At 47.3% G+C, this 17,883-nt stretch overlaps 1 protein-coding gene across 3 annotated transcripts in view; it reads right to left on the bottom strand.

Moving 5' to 3' along the window:
* SEPTIN4 (septin 4) overlaps positions 1-17,883 on the bottom strand; it is a 36,152-nt gene that overhangs the window by 16,702 nt on the left and 1,567 nt on the right. For all 3 annotated transcript variants that reach the window (XM_077919337.1, XM_077919338.1, XM_028708282.2), the window contains exons 2-6: positions 5,423-5,746; positions 4,377-4,470; positions 3,418-3,504; positions 2,460-2,583; positions 447-581 (exon numbers count right to left, since the gene is read on the bottom strand). In XM_077919337.1, the coding sequence (XP_077775463.1) occupies positions 447-581; positions 2,460-2,583; positions 3,418-3,504; positions 4,377-4,470; positions 5,423-5,746 (764 nt within the window). The remainder of the gene's footprint in view (positions 1-446; positions 582-2,459; positions 2,584-3,417; positions 3,505-4,376; positions 4,471-5,422; positions 5,747-17,883) is intronic.

The following is a 17,883-nucleotide window of genomic DNA, read 5'->3' as shown; positions in this document are numbered from 1 at the left end:
CAAGGCAGGCCAATGGTCAGACTCAGTATAAAACAACATCCTGTGCCCCTAGGCTTAGGTTCTGTTTAGCTTTTTTATTGTGGCTTATAAAAATTTCAAAACACAGTAAGGAAAACTTCCAAATTGTATTTTCTTTGCTGCATAATGAGCCCAGGTGATATGGTCCAAGATGCACACTGAGGTCTTCGCTGATTGTTTTGCAACTTCACCAAGTTTTGTCTTTCTATTTAAATTATTTCATTGAATTGTAGAATTGTGAAGCTGGAAGGGACCCCAAGGTTCATCTAGTCCAACCCCGCATGGCTTGCATTGGGAGGCTTGGACGTTTTGCAACAATTTGGGACAGATCCGTCAGTTTCAGCTTCTCATCTGCCCAATTTTTAGTCGAATACTGCAATCATCCCATGCCCCTCCCAGAGCCCAGGTAGGCCAGACTCAGCTCGTACCCGTGGCCAAAGGGCGAGATGAAATAGAGGCAGCAGTGGACGCGGTTGTCCAGGATGTTCTTCCGGTTCAGGCCACTCTCGTCCCGGAAGTACTGTTCAAACTGCTGGTCTACATAGTCAGCCACCGGCTTCCAGCTGCAGAGGGAATTGGGCAGGCTTTAGAGAGCAAAGAGTCACCAATGTGGTGCCCACGGGCACTAGTGTGCCCACCAGCATTTCCCATGGCGCGCACAAAAGGCGTGAGTAAATATCTTGAGCTCACCCAGCCCCATACATAATCAGAGTCTATGCAAGTCATCTGCCATGGCTCTGTGTTCTGTGTTTGTTTGTTTGTTTGTTTGTTTGTTTGTTTGTTTGTTTGTTTGTTTGCAACTCAAAGCGGCTTACAACTATTTTAAACAAGCCAACACAAGCAACATTAAAAAAAATCTAAAATACAATTGCGTTTTGAAAAATTAGATTAAAACATTTCGCCCAAACGAAAAGGCCTTAGATAATTAAAAGCCCAAGACCTGGTGAAAAAGGAAAGCTTTGCATTTCCTATTTTAGATTTATATTCATAATTTAGATTTATATCCCATCTTTTTCTTTCCAATGAGCTCAAGCTGGGGTACATTACTCTCTCTCGCTCCTCATTTAATCTCCACAACAACCCTATGAGGTTGGCTAGGTTGAGAGGCAGGGGCTGGGCCTTCAAGGTCACCAAATGAGCTTGAAGGCCAAGTGGAGATTTGAACCCTCGTCTCCCAGGTCCAATTCCGACACTCTAACCAGTACACTATGCTGGCTCCCTTGGCTTCTGTAGTTTCCTATCCTGAGCAATGGGTAGGACTAGGGTGGCAGCCATTTTTTAGAAAGATCACCAAAATCTGCACTTCCAACAAGGGTTGTCTTGAGTCCAGATTTTCCCGGACAGTTCTGTGATTTTTGCCCGGACGCAATTTCCGAATTTCACAGGGCTGCCTGTGAAGATGGTTCATAAACTTCAGCTAGTGCAGAATTTGGGCATATTACACCGATTCTGGTCTGACTGCACTGGCTACCAATTAGCTCCAGGCCCAATTCAAACTGGTGGTTTTGACCTATAAAGCCTTAAACAGCTCAGGACCGCAATACCTCAAGGACCGCCTCTTTCCAGACAAACCTACCCAGACCCTGAGATCATCTTCTGAGGCCCTTCATGGCAACATGAGAACGGGCCTTCTCTGCAGTGGCTCCCTGTTCGTGGGGTGCTCTCCCCAGGGAGGTTCATCTGGTGCCTTCGTTATACAGACAAAAACGTGACATCCAATACCCTTTTAAAATGTGTTGGGGAGGGGAATTTATTGGTTTAAAAAAAAATATTATGATGCCTTATGTGTTTTTATATTGTGATTTTATGTTGTAACCACCCTGAGACTTGTGGGTATAGGGCAGTATACAAATTTAATAAGTAGTTAGCTAATAATAATAATAATAATAATAATAATAATAATAATACAGTTGTACCTTGGAAGTCAAATGGAATCCATTCCAGAAGTCCGCTCGACTTCCAAAATGTTTGGAAACCAAAGTGTGGCTTCTGATGGCTGCAGGAAGCTCCTGCAGCCCATCAGAAGCTGCAGAAGCCCTGTCGGACATTCAGGATCCAAAGAACGTTCGCAAACCAGAACACTCAATTCCGGGTTTGCGGTGTTCGGGAGCCAAAACATTCAAGTACCAAGGCGTTTGGGATCCAAAGTACAATTGTAATAATAATAATAATAATAATAATAATAATATCCCCAAATGAACCCGTTTCGCTGGCAGATCAAAGCACTGCAGCTCTCGCCTGGATCCTGCTCCCATGGGATTTACCTGCCTCACAGCCAGTTAGACTTTGTCTTCCACATATTATTTTTATCCCTCCTTGGCCCCCAGCCAAAGGTCAATGGCTTAATGGGATTCCCTCCAAGCAGCTCTGCTGAGAAGCTGCCAGAGCTAATTCCTCTCTGCTTCTCTGCTGCCCCCCAACCCCCTTGGAGGTGGCCGTACCACTCTGTGTTGTTCAAGGCATCTCCAAAGCCTGGCGTGTCCACGATGGTCAGGCGCAGTTTGACGCCCTTCTCCTCGATGTCCACCACATGCTTGGTGATCTCCACTGTCTGGAGGATCCGTTCTGGCCGTGGGGAAGATGGAAAGAAGGAGTTCAGAATGTGGGGGGGGGGAGTTGAGGAGGAGGAGCAGGGGGCCTAGAGGGAGTAGGAGAGGATACCTCACCCTCAAACCCTGAGAATCCCTCTCTGCCAAGAACATAACCAACAAATCAGGGCAAGATGCGTCCAACCAGGTCAACGTTCTGGGTATAAGAAGCAGTGGCCGTTCCATCCTCTTCACGGCTTTATCACCAGCATCTAAGTATTGGAGGTAGACTATTCCTAAACATGGAGGGTTTCTTTAACTGCTACAGATAGCAGCCGCTGGCTGGCATGACCCCCATGAGAACTGCCTTGCAGGCGTCTGCTGAGCCCAGAAAGGCCTGCATCTTAGGGTTAGAGTGCCTGCTTTGCATCTAGAAGGTCCCAGGTTGCATCCTAGGTAGGGCTGGGAGTGCATCCTGCATGACACCCTGCTGCTGCCAGTCAGTGACAACAATACTGAGATAGGTGGCTCCATGGTCTAGCTTGATATATGTTGCTATGTCTTAAGGGAAAAGCCATAGCTCAGTGGCAGAATATTTGCTTGGCATGCAGGAGGTCCCAGCTTCCACTCCCACTGGCATCCTCCAGGTAAGTCTGGGAGAGATTTCCTGCCTGAAACCCTGGAGAGCTGCTGCCAGTCAGTGCAGACAATACAGACCCAATAGCCTGACTTGGTAGAAGGCATTTTCCTATTTCATTGGGAGCCAGCCAGATTCCCCTGTGCGGCCTGAGAGCAACATCCCCACCTGCTCCCCCAGTGTCAGAACAGGGGCAAAGGCTGGTCCAGAACTCCCACTGACCGACCGACCTACCTTCGGCATTTAAGAGTTTGCGGTCTTTGTACAAGTCTGTGAGGAAAAGGCTGTTCACCAGGGTGGACTTCCCAAGCCCGGCCTCTCCTGGGAAGAGAAAGTGGGGGGAGGGGGCAAGCAAGATCACTCAACAGGAAGGTGGATCCTTAAGAATCAGACTTTGGGGAAGAAAAGGAAAAGTGCAGACCAACGATAGCTTTTTAAATAAAGAGAACAAGCTCAGGCCATGTTCAAGGTGGTACTATTTATTATTAAAAACTTGGGACCAGTTTACATTTGAGGTCGCCTTATCCCATATGCGTCCACTTGACTGTTTTGATCTGGCCCTGTTACAAGTGCCACATAATATTCTTCCTCATTTGTATGAACCTGGTCATTTCGTGTGGCAGAATCTACACTTTGGAACTCCCTGCCTATTGAGATCAGGCAGGCGCCTTCCCCATACTCTTTTCAACACCTGCTAAATACATTGGATATCCACAAGTTCTAGTGTCATGGGGGGACAACCTTTCTCTATCCTTTTTTCTCATGCCATGCCTAATTCTACACATTTCCATCATGTCTCATTCTACTCACTTTCCCTCTCACCTTAAAAGCCCATTTCCTCATAAGGGAGTTACTAGTGTGGATGACTATGAGGGAAAAGGTTCAGGCATCCACCCTGGGGTGGCAGCTTTGCCCTCTGATGTGCCCCCATCTTCTGCCGGCCACAATTTCCATCCTGATCCGGTACTGGCCAGGACACAGTCCCCAGAAGGTTTGTGAACCACCCAAAAGTGCGTTGGAAGTGCTCCTAAACGTACAGCTTCAACATAAGTTGGCAGAGAGCTAGAAACTTGATAGCCTGTTTTAATCAGAATTCATTGTTGTGCATTGCACCGGCTCTACCTTGAAATATTCATAAGTAATTGAGAAGGCGGGAAGTGGGAACAACTGCCCCCCCTCAAGTGCCCTGGTACCTGCAACCATGAGGGTGAAATCGAAGCCTTTCTTCACAGACTTCCGGTGGACTTGATTGGGGAGTGTGGCAAAACCAACATACTCTTTGTCGTCCTGGAGGGAGGGAGGGAGAGAAGGAAGGAAGGAAGGGGAAATGTGTGGTTAGAAGAATCTCAGAATTCCAAACAGCTGGAGCAAGTCAGTCCAAACCACTTATTCATATACTTATTGTTATTTACAACCAATCCTGTCCTTGAGAGACCTGGCCTGGTAAAAGGTTTGAAAGACCCTGCAACAAAAATCACATGCTATATATTGCCTAAGAGAGAAACACCACCTAACTGTACAGTCCTACACGCATCCACTCTGAAGAAAATCCCATGGAGTTCAATGTGTGCTGGGTATGCTCCACATGCTATATTTCTACCATCTCCAGCGAGGTCCTCCCAGAGATCGCCCGTGAGATTTATCAGTTTATTTAGAACACTTCTTAGCCACCCTTCAGCCAAAGCTTCCGCCAAGGCAGGGTGGGCAAAAGTGTGAAGGAGATGAATTCGCAGGATGGTTGAAAAACACGTTAACATAACAAATGACAGGAAGGCAAAAGAACGCATATGCCACACCCATGAAAGCTAAGAGCCTGCCATTTTAAGAAATCTAAACTGGGTTGAGGAACCTGCACTCAGAAGAAGACGGGGCAAGCTTGTTCTCTGCCACTCCAGAGGGCAGGACCCATACAACCGTACTCAAATGACAAGAAGATTCAAACATTAGGAAGGGCAAGAGCTGATCGGCAGTGGGATGGACTATCAGGGAAGGTGGAAGACTCTCGTTCATTGGAGGTTTTGAAAGAGGGATTGGCCATCTACTGGGGATTCCTGCATTGCAGAGGGTTGGTCTGGATAACCCTTAGGGGTCCCTTCCAATTCCACGGTTCTATGAACCTCAGGCGATGAGGCCAAATATGCCCACCTCAACGCCAAGAAGTTTAGAGCTGGTTGTGTATGGGAAGCTTGAGAGAAGGAAAGCCAAAGTGAGATCCGGGGTGGGGGGGTGGGTTGCATACCTCATCAGACTCATAGGGGTCCAGCCTGCCCCAGGGGCTTCTGGGACGGGACGGGCTGGGGGGCGTTGGAGCGGCCATGTGCTGCTTCAGATCCAGAGGCCGCGGGCGGTGGAAGCCCTTCTGCTCCTTCTCCTCTGAGGCCTCGTCGGGGAGGGTCCTGAGCGCCGCACTGGGGAACATCTCGGGCTCTGCGCCGCCACCGCGGCCCCTGTCCTTCCAGGCCTCTCCCGGCTCCACACGGCGGAAGCCCTCCTCAGCCGGGTAGTCGTTGAGGAAATGGACCAGCTCAGCCTCCTCCGAGTCTTCCTTCAAGAGGTGCTTTATCTGAAGCAGCAGAGGAAGAGAACAGGAAATGCACTTAAACACAGGGTTTAAAACGTGGGTCTATCATGGGAGTAAAATGTGGGGGTCACAACCCTTAAAACCTGCTTCCAGTTTTCTGAGGTTAAAGAACCACACAGGTGGTATTGCCCTCCTTTGCAAATGTCCTTCCAAAACAGGTAATTGTTGGATGGGTTGCGATAAACATGGTACATGTTTATTGTGGGAATATAAGTTGGCACAAGATTTTTGGAATTTAATTTTGACAGAAATGATTAATATTACTATAGAGACTATAGGTTTGTTGTCCATAATCAATGTTACTGAATATTTTTGTTGATAGCAATGTACATATATAGTCAAAAGAACTGGTATTATAGATGATCTTGGCAGCTCAAATAGTTATGGCAGCACAATGGAAAACAGTCCAAAATCTTACACTGGACACTTGGTATAACTCTGGAATACATCTAGAATGGAGAAAATTATGTATAATTTGATATTTCAACAAGGACCAGAACCTCAAGGCACTTTTTAATATGATTTAGCATTCCTTTGTTATGCATCAAAGCCATCAATTTCAGGGCAAATCTAGCTTGAAATCACAAGCCTGGCAAATCTGGAACTATGCTTGATAATCAGAGAATGCTAATATTTTTTTCTTGGATTTGGCTATTTTAACCCATGTGCAACTGTACTCATTCTATGCACCTATTTTATAGTTTTGTTTTCCATCTTTTGCTTTTCATCTCTTGTTATAACAGTTCTCTCAATTTTATGTACATTATTAAATGAAACAAACAAACTTTATAAAAGAAAAAAATGCGATCTATTTATTTTCCTGATCTTTGTGCAATGAACTTTCTTCAAACTTTCTTTCCAGCAAGGGCCGGCTCTAATGTTAGGGAGAGGGAAACGGCTGCCTCAGGCGGCAAAATGGGAAGAGGTGGCAGTGAGGTCTGCAGGACGAGGCACCACTTGCCCTGCCCAATACTCCCCTGAGCTAGCATTGCACTCCCTGGTGTGGACGACGACACTGCCTGGTCACTATTGTTGAAGTCAGATACAACTACCAGTCGCATCGCTTCATTTCCATCTAAGACAGCAAAATGTCTTGGGCCAATGGCACTTCTAGCTACCTGCAGCCTTCAGATCATGGCACAACTTTTGTTTAGGAAGCCCCACTGCCAATTCATGTCATGTCTCCCAAGTGCTAATGGTAGCAGTGTTGTAGCCACAGCAACCCTGGTAGACCTCTTTTTTTCCCATTCAGGAGTCTTGCAAACACTGGGTCTGCCAAGATCGCATCTTGGCTCATTTCCCTGCTCCCATCTCCCAACCCAAAGATACCAACTTGTAACTTATTCATTCTATCTTACTATATAAATAAAATTGGAAGGCTCTTATCACACGGCAGTTTCCGTAGCTGCCCATAGGGGGCCGTACCAACTCCAGCATTATGACAGAGCAGCATGTAAGAGAGGGCACAGCCATCGTGGCTAGTAGCCTTTGACAGCCCTCTCCTCCATAAGTTTAGTCCCTTTTTAAAGCCATCTAAGCTGGTGGCTAGGGACGCAGGTGGCGCTGTGGGTTAAAGCCTCAGCGTCTAGGACTTGCTGATCGAAAGGTCAGCGGTTCGAATCCCCGTGGCGGGGTGCGCTCCCGTCATTCGGTCCCAGCGCCTGCCAACCTAGCAGTTCGAAAGCACCTTCGGGTGCAAGTAGATAAATAGGGACCGCTTACCAGCGGGAAGGTAAACGGCGTTCCGTGTGCAGCTCTGGCTCGCCAGATGCGGCTTGTCACGCTGGCCACGTGACCCGGAAGTGTCTGCGGACAGCGCTGGCTCCCGGCCTATAGAGTGAGATGAGCGCACAACCCTAGAGTCTGGCAAGACTGGCCCGTACGGGCAGGGGTACCTTTACCTTTACCTTTTAAGCTGGTGGCTAAGGGACGCAGGTGGCGCTGTGGGTTAAACCACAGAGCCTAGGACTTGCCAATCAGAAGGTCGACAGTTCGAATCCCTGCGACGGGGTGAGCTCCCGTTGCTCAGTCCCTGCTCCTGCCAACCTAGCAGTTCAAAAGCACATCAAAGTGCAAGTAGATAAATAGGTACCGCTCCGGCGGGAAGGTAAACGGCGTTTCCATGCGCTGCTCTGGTTCGCCAGAAGCGGCTTAGTCATGCTGACCACATGACCCGGAAGCTGTACGTCGGCTCCCTTGGCCAATAAAGCGAGATGAGCGCCGCAACCCCAGAGTCGGTCACAACTGGACCTAATGGTCAGGGGTCCCTTTACCTTTAAGCTGGTGGCTATCACTGACCCCTATGGGAGCAGGTCCCACAGTTCAACTATGCGCTGCGTGAAAATGTACTTCTATGATTGTATGATTCCTTTCATGTGTTCTGAATCTTCCAACATCCATCTGCAATGGATGTTCCGAGTTCAAGTGTTATGAGAGAGGGAGTAAAACTTTTTTTCTAGACACTTTCTCCATGCCATCCATAATGATAACCTATGGAGGGCCACGAGGCCTCTATCCCTGATGAACGCAAACCCACAGTGGTGACCCAAACCCCAGCATTAAACTCCATAACAATAATACCATAGCAGTGCAGCGTTTATATCAATGCCCGTCGCCAAAATTGGGGTGGAGGCGGAGAAATGACAGGGAGCAGAAGGAAGCATGTAGCTACAGTCAACTTTGCATGCACCCCTTAATTCTGGAATTAATTCCAGATATTCTCCAGCTTAAATTCATACTCATAGAATTATAGATTCGGAAGGGACCCAAAGGGCCATGCAGGAATCACAGCTAAACTGAGGAAGAGTGAATGAGAGGAACAGGGAAGGAATGCAACAGGAAAATCCGTGGTGCTTATTTGCATCTTCCAGACATAAAGAACCGCTGGGTCAATCAAGGAAGGAAAGCATGGGTTAGGCCACAGGAGAAGCTGCAACAGCTTGAGTCAGGGGTCCATGGAGGAAAATCCAGGAGAAGGCTCCCTCTCCCCACATGCCAAGGTCTTACTGCTTGCTCCCTGGGGATCCTGGCAGGCTCTTCCGGCTGCCCAGGGAGGCCAGGATCAGCATCCTCCTCTCCTGGGGCACCAGCAAAGGGCATTTCTGCTGGGCAGGGTTGGGTCTCTGTGAAGTCATTCTGGGCTGGCAAGGTCTCTTCCACCTCTGCAGCCTGAGTCGAGAGTACAGGGCAGGGCACAGGAAGAGAGGCGAGAGAAGTGGTTGGGACGGCAAAAAAGAGGGACAGAAACCAGAAGATGGAGCAAAGTTAAAGCAGCTGGAAATGTCCCGGACCCAAACCACACACCGGGGGGAAACAAAGGCAAGAGGATGTTTTTGTGTGTGTGTGTTTTTATAATAATATTTTATTAAATTTTAACAATAAAGAAATTCCAAAACAACAAACAAAGAACAATAAAAACACAAGAAAAATATAAAACACAACAATACAAAATTACACAATACAAAAATACAAACATTTAACCTAACACGGAAAAAAGAAAAAGAAAACAGAAAAACCAAATAAGCGCACAAAAAAGAAAAACACAAATCCCTCTTTTTAAATTTCTCATCTTTGATTAACTTATTTTCCTGACTTCCTCATGCCTCCCTTTTTTGTATCCCTTTTTGAAAATTGGTTCAGCAAATTCATATCCTATTACTTTATCCTTAATTGCTTTTCCTCCCAAATTATAATTTCAAATTTTTATCTGTTATCAATCCAGTCTTACATTATATATTGTTGCTAGAACCCCTTCATTTCATTTCAATGTCATCAACATTCATACATTTTACAATGTTTCTGTAAATAAATTTTAAATTTCTTCCAAACTTCTTCCACCGACTCTTCTCCCTGATCTCGGATTCTGCCAGTCATTTCTGCCATTTCCATATAGTCGATTACTTGCATCTGCCATTCTTCCAGAGTGGGTAAATATTGTGTCTTCCAATGCTTTGCAATGAGTATTCTTGCTGCTGCTGTAGCATACATAAAGAAAGTTCTATCCTTCTTTAACACCAATTGGCCGATTATGCCCAGGAGAAAGGCTTCTGGTTTCTTCAGGAAAGTATATTTAAATACCTTTTTCATTTCATTATAAATCATCTCCCAGAAAGCCTTAATCCTTGGGCACGTCCACCAAAGGTGAAAGAATGTACCTTCAGTTTCAGCAAGAGGATGTTTTTATTCCACGATGGTTGTTGTTATAGATCAGGAACCAATTGCAACCCTCCAGATGTTTTGAACTCCAGCGCTCGTCATGCCTGGATGTTAGCCTTTTTGTCGTAGAACTTTAGAGCTGGAAGGGACCCCAAGGGGTCATCTAGCCCAACCCCCGGCAATACAGGAATCACAGCTAAAGACCCCCTGAAATGTGGCCATCCAACCTCTGCTTAAAAACCTCCACCACCTCCCCAAGGGAGTCCATTCCACTGTCGGACCGTTCTTCCCATCACAAAGTTGTTCTTAATGTTGAATCTCCTTCCTTGTCATTTGAATTGATTGGTTCGGGTCCTCCCCTCTGGAGCAGCAGAAAACAAGCTTGCTCCACCTTCCACGTGACGGCCCTTCCAGTATTTGAAGCTGTCTCTCCTGTAACATGCCATGCCGAGTTTTATAAACTTCCACCATGTCACCTCTTACTCTGCTTCTTCACCCAAGTCCTTCAGTTAGAAAACCTCCTCCTTGCCCCTATTCCCTTCGAACATTTGTTGCTGCTTTACACCAAATCAGACAATAGGCCCATCTACCTCTGTACTGTCCCCACTGATGGGCAGCAGCTCTCCACAATTCCAAACGGAGGACTTTTTCTCAGCCCTATTCAAAGATGCCCAGGAACAGACCTGGGACTGTCTGCATGTAAAGCTATACTATTATACTATTATACTAATCTTTTGTTCATCTAGTTCAGGGGTCAGCCACCTTTTTCAGCCGTGGGCCCGTCCACCGTCCCTCAGACCATGTGGTGGGTCGGACTATATTGGGGGGGGGCGGAATGAACAAATTCCTATGCCTCACAAATAACCCAGAGATGCATTTTAAATAAAAGGACACATTCTACTCATGTAAAAACACGCTGATTCCCGGCCCATCAGCCAGATTAATAAGATGATTGGGCCGCACCCGGCCCATGGGCCTTAGGTTGTCTACCTCTGATCTAGTTCAATGCTGCCTACACTGACTCGGCAGAGGCAGCTCTCCAAAGTTTTAGGCAGGGAATCTCTCTGAGCCCTACCTAGAGGTACCAAGGATTGAATCTGGTACCTCCTACATGCCACATAGATGCTCTATCCCTGAGCAACAACCCTTCCTATATATAAAAAGAGAACTGTATTCTAATCCGATCATCGGTTCATCTAGCACAGTGTTGTCTACACTGACTGGTAGCAGCTCTCCAGAGTCCCAGGCAAACTGTCCTTATCAGCTGGAAATGCTGGGGGCTTTTTTCATGCTTTGCGACTACAGGATGAGCCCCCTCTGCCCGAAAAGAGGCGGCTGTTGCCATTTGACGCAGGACTGGCAGGAGAGGCGGAGAGCCTCAGCCGTGGGGTGGGGCAAGGCCAGAACGAGGTCAGGATGGCTCCCTCCTCTTCCCCCCTCAACAGTGCACCATCTGGAGAGGGGCTCTGCTCATCCACCCTAATCAATTTCACTCATTATGTCTGCCTAATTGCCGCGTCCCAGATCCCAGCCAAACTCGCCGACTCTGACCTTGGAGAGGTCGCAAAGTGGTGAGCGACTGCTTTAGGCCCATGCGGTTGAGCAACCAAACACAAAGATTCTGAGCTCCTGCTCTCTCTTTGAGCAGCACCTTCTTGCGAGAGCATCAAGCTTCTAGACCTCAGCTTTTTCCTCTCCACCTCTCCATCCCAGATTTCGGTCTCCTCCCTTTTGCAGTTTCCAGCAACTCTGCCTACTGGGAACCAGCCCCAATTGGGCCCATCAATGCATGAAATCCTAGTCAGAAAGAGTTAGACCCAAACAGTGCTCTCTGCCTTTGCAATCTTCAGGGACTGGTATACAGAAGCATGCTTCCTTTGAAAGAGGGAGAGCGTTCTAGCTAGTTGCCATTAATAGCCTTATGAACATAAAAAGACCCTTGCTGGATCAGGCCAGCGGCCCATCTAGCCCATCATCCTGTTCTCACAGTGGCCAACCAGAGTCCCCAGCGGAAAAACCTCAAGCTGGACCCGGGTGCAAGCACACTCTCCCCTCCTGCGACTTCCAGAAACTGGTGCTCAGAAGCATCACTGCCTCCAATCTCAGCCACAACGGCTATCAGCCATCAATAGCCCTCTCTTCCTCTGTGAATTTTTCCAATCCTCTTTTCAAAGCCATCCAGGTTGGTGGCCATCACTGCCTCCTGTGGGACTTCCTTTTATCTGTCCTGAATCTTCCAACCTTCTGCTTTCATAGGATGTCCCTGAGTTTCTATTGCGGAAAGGGAGAAAGACTTTCCTCTATCCACTTTCTTCATGTCATGCATGATTTCTTAACACGTCCATCATGTCTCCTCTTCCTCCTTTTCTCTAAACTAAAAAGTCACAAACACAGAAACTCCTCCCCACCCCCTTTCTTCTTACTGTCTACTGAATGTTGGTGTAAATTGCTAAGGGACTTCTTGTGTGAGAGGCAATACATAAATCTAACTAATCTAATAAACAAAAGCCAATAATGTTTCCTGCCGCGAACAACCTTTCGCCAAGGAACCATTTCCAAGACCTAGTCTTGGAGCAAAATTCCCAGAATATGGTTAGTGCAGGCAAATCTGTCAATTTCAGTTTATCATAGCTTCTCACTTGAATATTTCAGTTCTCCATAAATGCATGTCTGTTTGCGAACATATATTTTTTTAAGTCCGCCATGAAAATTTCTCATTCATATGCAATTCTTGGCTAACACACACATTTTTGCAAAGCAATTTATTTTAATATAATGCATCTTTGCTTGCAATTTTCACCAACAGATGCATTCTTATGCACACTTTGCCTTACATAGTATATTCATTTTCCTACACATTACTTGGCTGGAGAACTTCATTGCTAAAAACTCGTAGGGAGAATTTTGAAAGACGGTTGCAGTTCAGTTTGCACATTGTTTCACAAAGTGCGAATTCGTTACGTCCACCTTTCAATGCAAACTAAATCGGATTTCCCCCCACGTTCCTACTGAGGGCCACCACATGGACCACACATACCATGTACACCCCCTTAGGTTCCAGCATGAAAGAAAGGCAAGATATGAACATTTTAAAAATTGAATAACTGAATAAAAGTCGAGAGAGGCAGCTGCGCTCTGCAAAAATGAGATCCTGTGGAATGAGCTTTCATGGACCAGAACCAAAACCGCCGAGGCTCTCAGAACAAGAGTCAGAAATGGCCACCAGTCAGGAATTCCTGCATTGCAGAGGGTTGGACTAGATGACTTTGGAGGTCCCTTCCAACGCTACAATTACATGATTCCACTCAAAATCCTTAAAGGACATAAAGGACATATCTGCACCCAGCGTGCATGGGCTCATTTATTCACATAATTTAGGTCAGCTTCCAGAGGGAAAATCAACCTGTAAACAACATTAAATTTTAAGGGAGGGGTTGAGAAGGGCAGAAGATCTCCCTACTACGCCCCTGGCCCCCAGAGGGTGGACACTTTGCTTCCCTTGCCCCCCACAAGCCCCAAAAGGAAAGATGGTGCTGCCCCTGATAGTGCCAGATTCAGCCCCAGAAACTGGGCATCCTCCTCTCCGCCTGCTCAGTACCTTTTGATCATTCGTTGGCTCTGGGACGGACGAGGCCATTTTCCACTCTGATGCGAGATCTAGGCTGCAAATGGAATATTTTGCTACAGGGCTTGTAAGATCAGGGGAGAGTGCAATGGGATGGGCACGGGGGGGAGAGAGAAAGAGCATGCCTTTCATTTGCATGGCCACATCCCAGCAATGGCTGCATGTCCTTCGACCCGCCTGGGGGCAGCTGTTTTGGAACAGCGTGCAATGGAAAGGGTTTCCGCCATTGGAGCTGGGTGGCAGAGGGAGGGGAGCCAGAGCTTACTGCCAGCTTCCATTCATTCAGTTTGATTCCAAATCCTCTGAAGGAATAATAAAGGAGCGTCTCTGAGCATATGCAGAGTGCCCTGCACTTGCCAGTGAACTGACCTCAGCCAGAAGAGTGCTAAAGTTTCAAAAGCGTGGCGCTATCAGGACTTGAATGTGGATCACATCCCTGGTCTCTGAATGCCCTTCTTCTAGCTGGAGAACTGAGTTAACAAGAACGTAAGAAGCACCTACTGGATCAGGCCCCCGGCCCATCCAGCCCAGTGTCCTGTTCACACAATGGCCAACCAGATGCCTGTGGGAAATCAGCAAGCAGGACTGGAGGACAGGAGCACTGCTGGTAGCTGGCATTCAGAAGCATTGCTGCCTCCCAGTTGCGGAGGCAGAGAATAACCATTATGGCTAAGAGACACTAATATCCCTCTCCTCCTCCATGATTTTGTCTAATCCTCTTTCAAAGCCATGCAAGTTGGTGGCCATCACTGCTTCATGTGGCAGTGAGTTCCACAGTTTAACACTGCATGAAGAAGGACTTTCTTTTACCCGTCCTGAATCTTCCAGCATTCAGCTTCATGGGATGTTGACAAATTCTGGTTGTTATCAGAGAGGGAGGAAAACTTTTCTTGATACGTTTTTCTACATGCCAGGCATCATTTTATAAACTTCTATCATGTCTCAGCATTTTTCTAAATCAAAAAGTCCCAAACACTGCTACTTTTCTTTACAGGAGAGTCATTCCATCCCAGTGATCATTTTGGTTGGCCTTTCCCAAACCTTTTCCAACTCTACAATATTCTTTTTGAGGGGAGGCAGCCAGAACTGTACGAGGAGAAAACACTCTGCATATGCTCAAATGAGTTTGTGGGTTACAAACTCAGGTGTGACGCCATCTTACAGGGTCAACAGGATGTCAGCTGGTTGCTTACAGCAGTCAGTAGGGAGATCAATGCAATGCAATTCTCTTTTGAACAGTCAATTTAAATATTATTCATCCCTAGAAATCCTCGTCTCAGCATCAGCCAGCTTAGCCTATCAGCACATGAACTCAACCAGAAGCGAACGGCATTGCAGAACTTGTTAAATCTGAGTTGCGAGGAAGGCTGTTGGCCCAATTCACAAATATTTTTCTAGCTTGATTAAATCATATGCCTTTTAACCAAGTAGTTTTGAACCAGATGGATTTGATTTAAAGGCATGTCTGTACCAGCAAATCTCAATGATTTAGCTTTCTTGTTCAGATAAGAAGAGCAACAATGGATCAGACTGAGATCTACCTAGCCTAGTCTCCTGTTTCCAACGCTGCACAGCCAACTGCTTCTGGGAAGCCAATGAATTGGGGGGTAGGTTAACAGCCCTCCCCTGTTTTCTGACCCCCAGGATCCATTAAAATATTTTGCCTCTCCCCGAAGAGATCCTCAAAAAGGGGGACGAAAGAGTACAATGAAAAAGCTGTACTCTTTTCGCCAGCAGTGCTGAAGATCTGGAAAGTCTTGAGAAGCTATCTGCTGCCCCCAGATTTATTTATAAGTGAACTGTTGCTTCCGCCACACACACACAAACATGCATAGAATGCCTGGCTTGTTGCATGAGATTTTAAAATATATTGAGAATCTCTGGCATGAACTTCCGCATGTTGTAGAAAGCCATGGGAAAATTACATGAGTGGTGGAGGTGCTTTTTTATTTATTTTTATCATGAAATTTATATACTGCATGGTCATTAAAAGGGAAAAAAACACACTCAAAGCTGTTCACAATAAAATTATCAATAAGAAGAATTAATAAGTATTTAAGACTTTATAAAAAGTAAAATAACAACAGACTAAAATTGATTAAAACTCGCAACAGCTTTCTAAACCTGTGGACAGGTTGCTCAAACAAAGATGTTTTTAGCAGGTACCCAAAAGGAGTAATAAGCAAGGCTGATTATCAATAGACAGGGAGTTCCGAAGTGTAGGTGATGCCATGCTAAAATATCAAGTTCTTACAAATGTGGGGCGGATGTTGTGTGGCACCTCTAACAGTGGCAGTTCCGCTGATCAAAGCGGTCAAGTGGACATCTATGGGGCAAGGCGGTCTTGCAGGGGTGGGTGGTGTGAGAACGACCCACTGCTTAGAAAGAAACAAAGACCAGAAAGATAGAGAGCAAAGATCATTTCAGTGCAGAGAATGAACCAAGGTCTTCCTAAGAAAGATCCCAACAGGGACAGGCTGAACTTCCATCCCTTCTGATATCCCTGCTTCCAACAGGTGCCTCTAGGAAGAGGGCATAAAGATAGCAGATCTCCTCCGTGGTTTAATCCCATCGCTTGGTATCCAGAGATAGGCTGCCTCTGAAGCTGGAGGTTCCATCACAGCCATTGTGAGATTCCCTTTCTTCCCCCTATGAATATGCCCAATTCTTTCATGCCTCTGGTGACCCATCCCATCTCACAGCCACGAATCCTGCACGTTTGTTACACACTGGGAGAAAGGGGCCCCACCGTCTCACCCAGAGGATTTTGGACCAGCTCAAGTGTGTGATGAGAGGAAAACAAATGTGGGATGCCCAAAGGGCGACTTAGGGTGGAGGTGATTGCCTCAAGGTCTCTCTCTCTCTCTCTCTCTCTCTCTCTCTCTCTCTCACACACACACACACACACACACACACACACACACGTGCACACACCTCGTTCCAGAGGGTGGCAAAATCAGGGCAAGAATCAGGGTGTCATATACATATACATATGTATATATACATCCTGCATTGATTCTGTGGGTCCTTACATTTCTACAATTCCCGTGAAATGAAATTAAAACCCCCCCATGTCCCAAAGAAGAATGTTTGTGTTGTTTGTGCAACTAGGCCAAGGTCTGGTTAATGTTGACGTTGCCTCCTTACTAATGCCCACTGGGTGACCTTGGGCTAGTCCTTCTCCTCTCTCAGTCTGGCCTACCTCACAGGGTTGTTGTGAGGATGAAACAGTGGGGAGAGGAGAACCATCAACATCTCTTAGAGCTTTTTGGAGTGGGGGGGAAGGGGGAATATAAATGTAAGAATAAATAAATGAATTGCTGGATGAGAACTTTGTGTGGGTTTTGTATTGTCACGGTTTAAAAAATAATTATGGCTTTTATGCATTTTGTTCTGTTGCTTTCTGACTTATTTGCTGCATAAAGTGGCTGAGCAGCAGTGTGGCTTAGCGGTTAGAGAGTTGTACTAAGACCTGGGAGAGACCATGGTTCAAATCCCACCCCCCTCAGTCATGAAACTAGCAGGGTGACTGCCTCACTCCCTCACAGCCTGACCAACCTCACAGGGTTGTTGCAGGGATTAAATGAAGAGGAGGAGAACCATGTATGCCACTTTGAGCTCCTTGGAGGAAAAAGTGGGAAATAAATACAATAAACTGATAAATAAATGGCAGAAATAGTATCAACAACAGCTTGGGTTCACGGTTTCAATGAGTATCCACCTCTGGAGCATTTAAAATGCTTTAGAGCAGTGTTTCCCAACCGGTGTTCCGCGGCACACTAGTGTGCCGCGAGACGTTGCCTGGTGTGCCGTGGGAGGGAGGCGGGCGAGTCGGGAGGCGAGAGGCGGGGCGGCGGCGGCGAGGATCCGCGTCGAGCCAGGGGCGGCTCCGCGGTGGTGGTGCCGAGGTTTCTCTCTCCATTCTCCCCTCACACACACACACAGGAAATAACACAGGATCAGCTGACAGGACCCGGCCAATGGGGCGGCGGCAGGGCAGCGCGCGCAAAAGGGAGGAGCGCGAGACAGCGGACGAGGAGGAGGCCGGCATGTCCGGGCAGCAGCAGCAACAACAGCAGCAGCAACTCCCGGCGACGGCTCCTCAAGCCCTGGGCAACCATACTCCCTCACCGGCCTCGGCCGCCCTCCTGCTCCACCCGCCGCCGCCTCCCCCGCCGCCGCCGGCCACCTCGGCCCCGCCGCCGCCCCCTCCTCCGCCCGCTATCGCCGCCACCACCACAACAGCCGCCGCTGCCTCAGCTGGGCCCATGCCTGCCGGGAGAGGCGGCGGCAGCAGCAGCAGCAGCGCCCCGGCGCCCTTCCCTCCCGGCGTGACGCT

This window comes from Podarcis muralis, chromosome 15 (genome assembly GCF_964188315.1).
Source record: "Podarcis muralis chromosome 15, rPodMur119.hap1.1, whole genome shotgun sequence".
Lineage (NCBI taxonomy): Eukaryota > Metazoa > Chordata > Lepidosauria > Squamata > Lacertidae > Podarcis > Podarcis muralis.
This window is presented reverse-complemented; position numbering and strand designations above follow the sequence as displayed.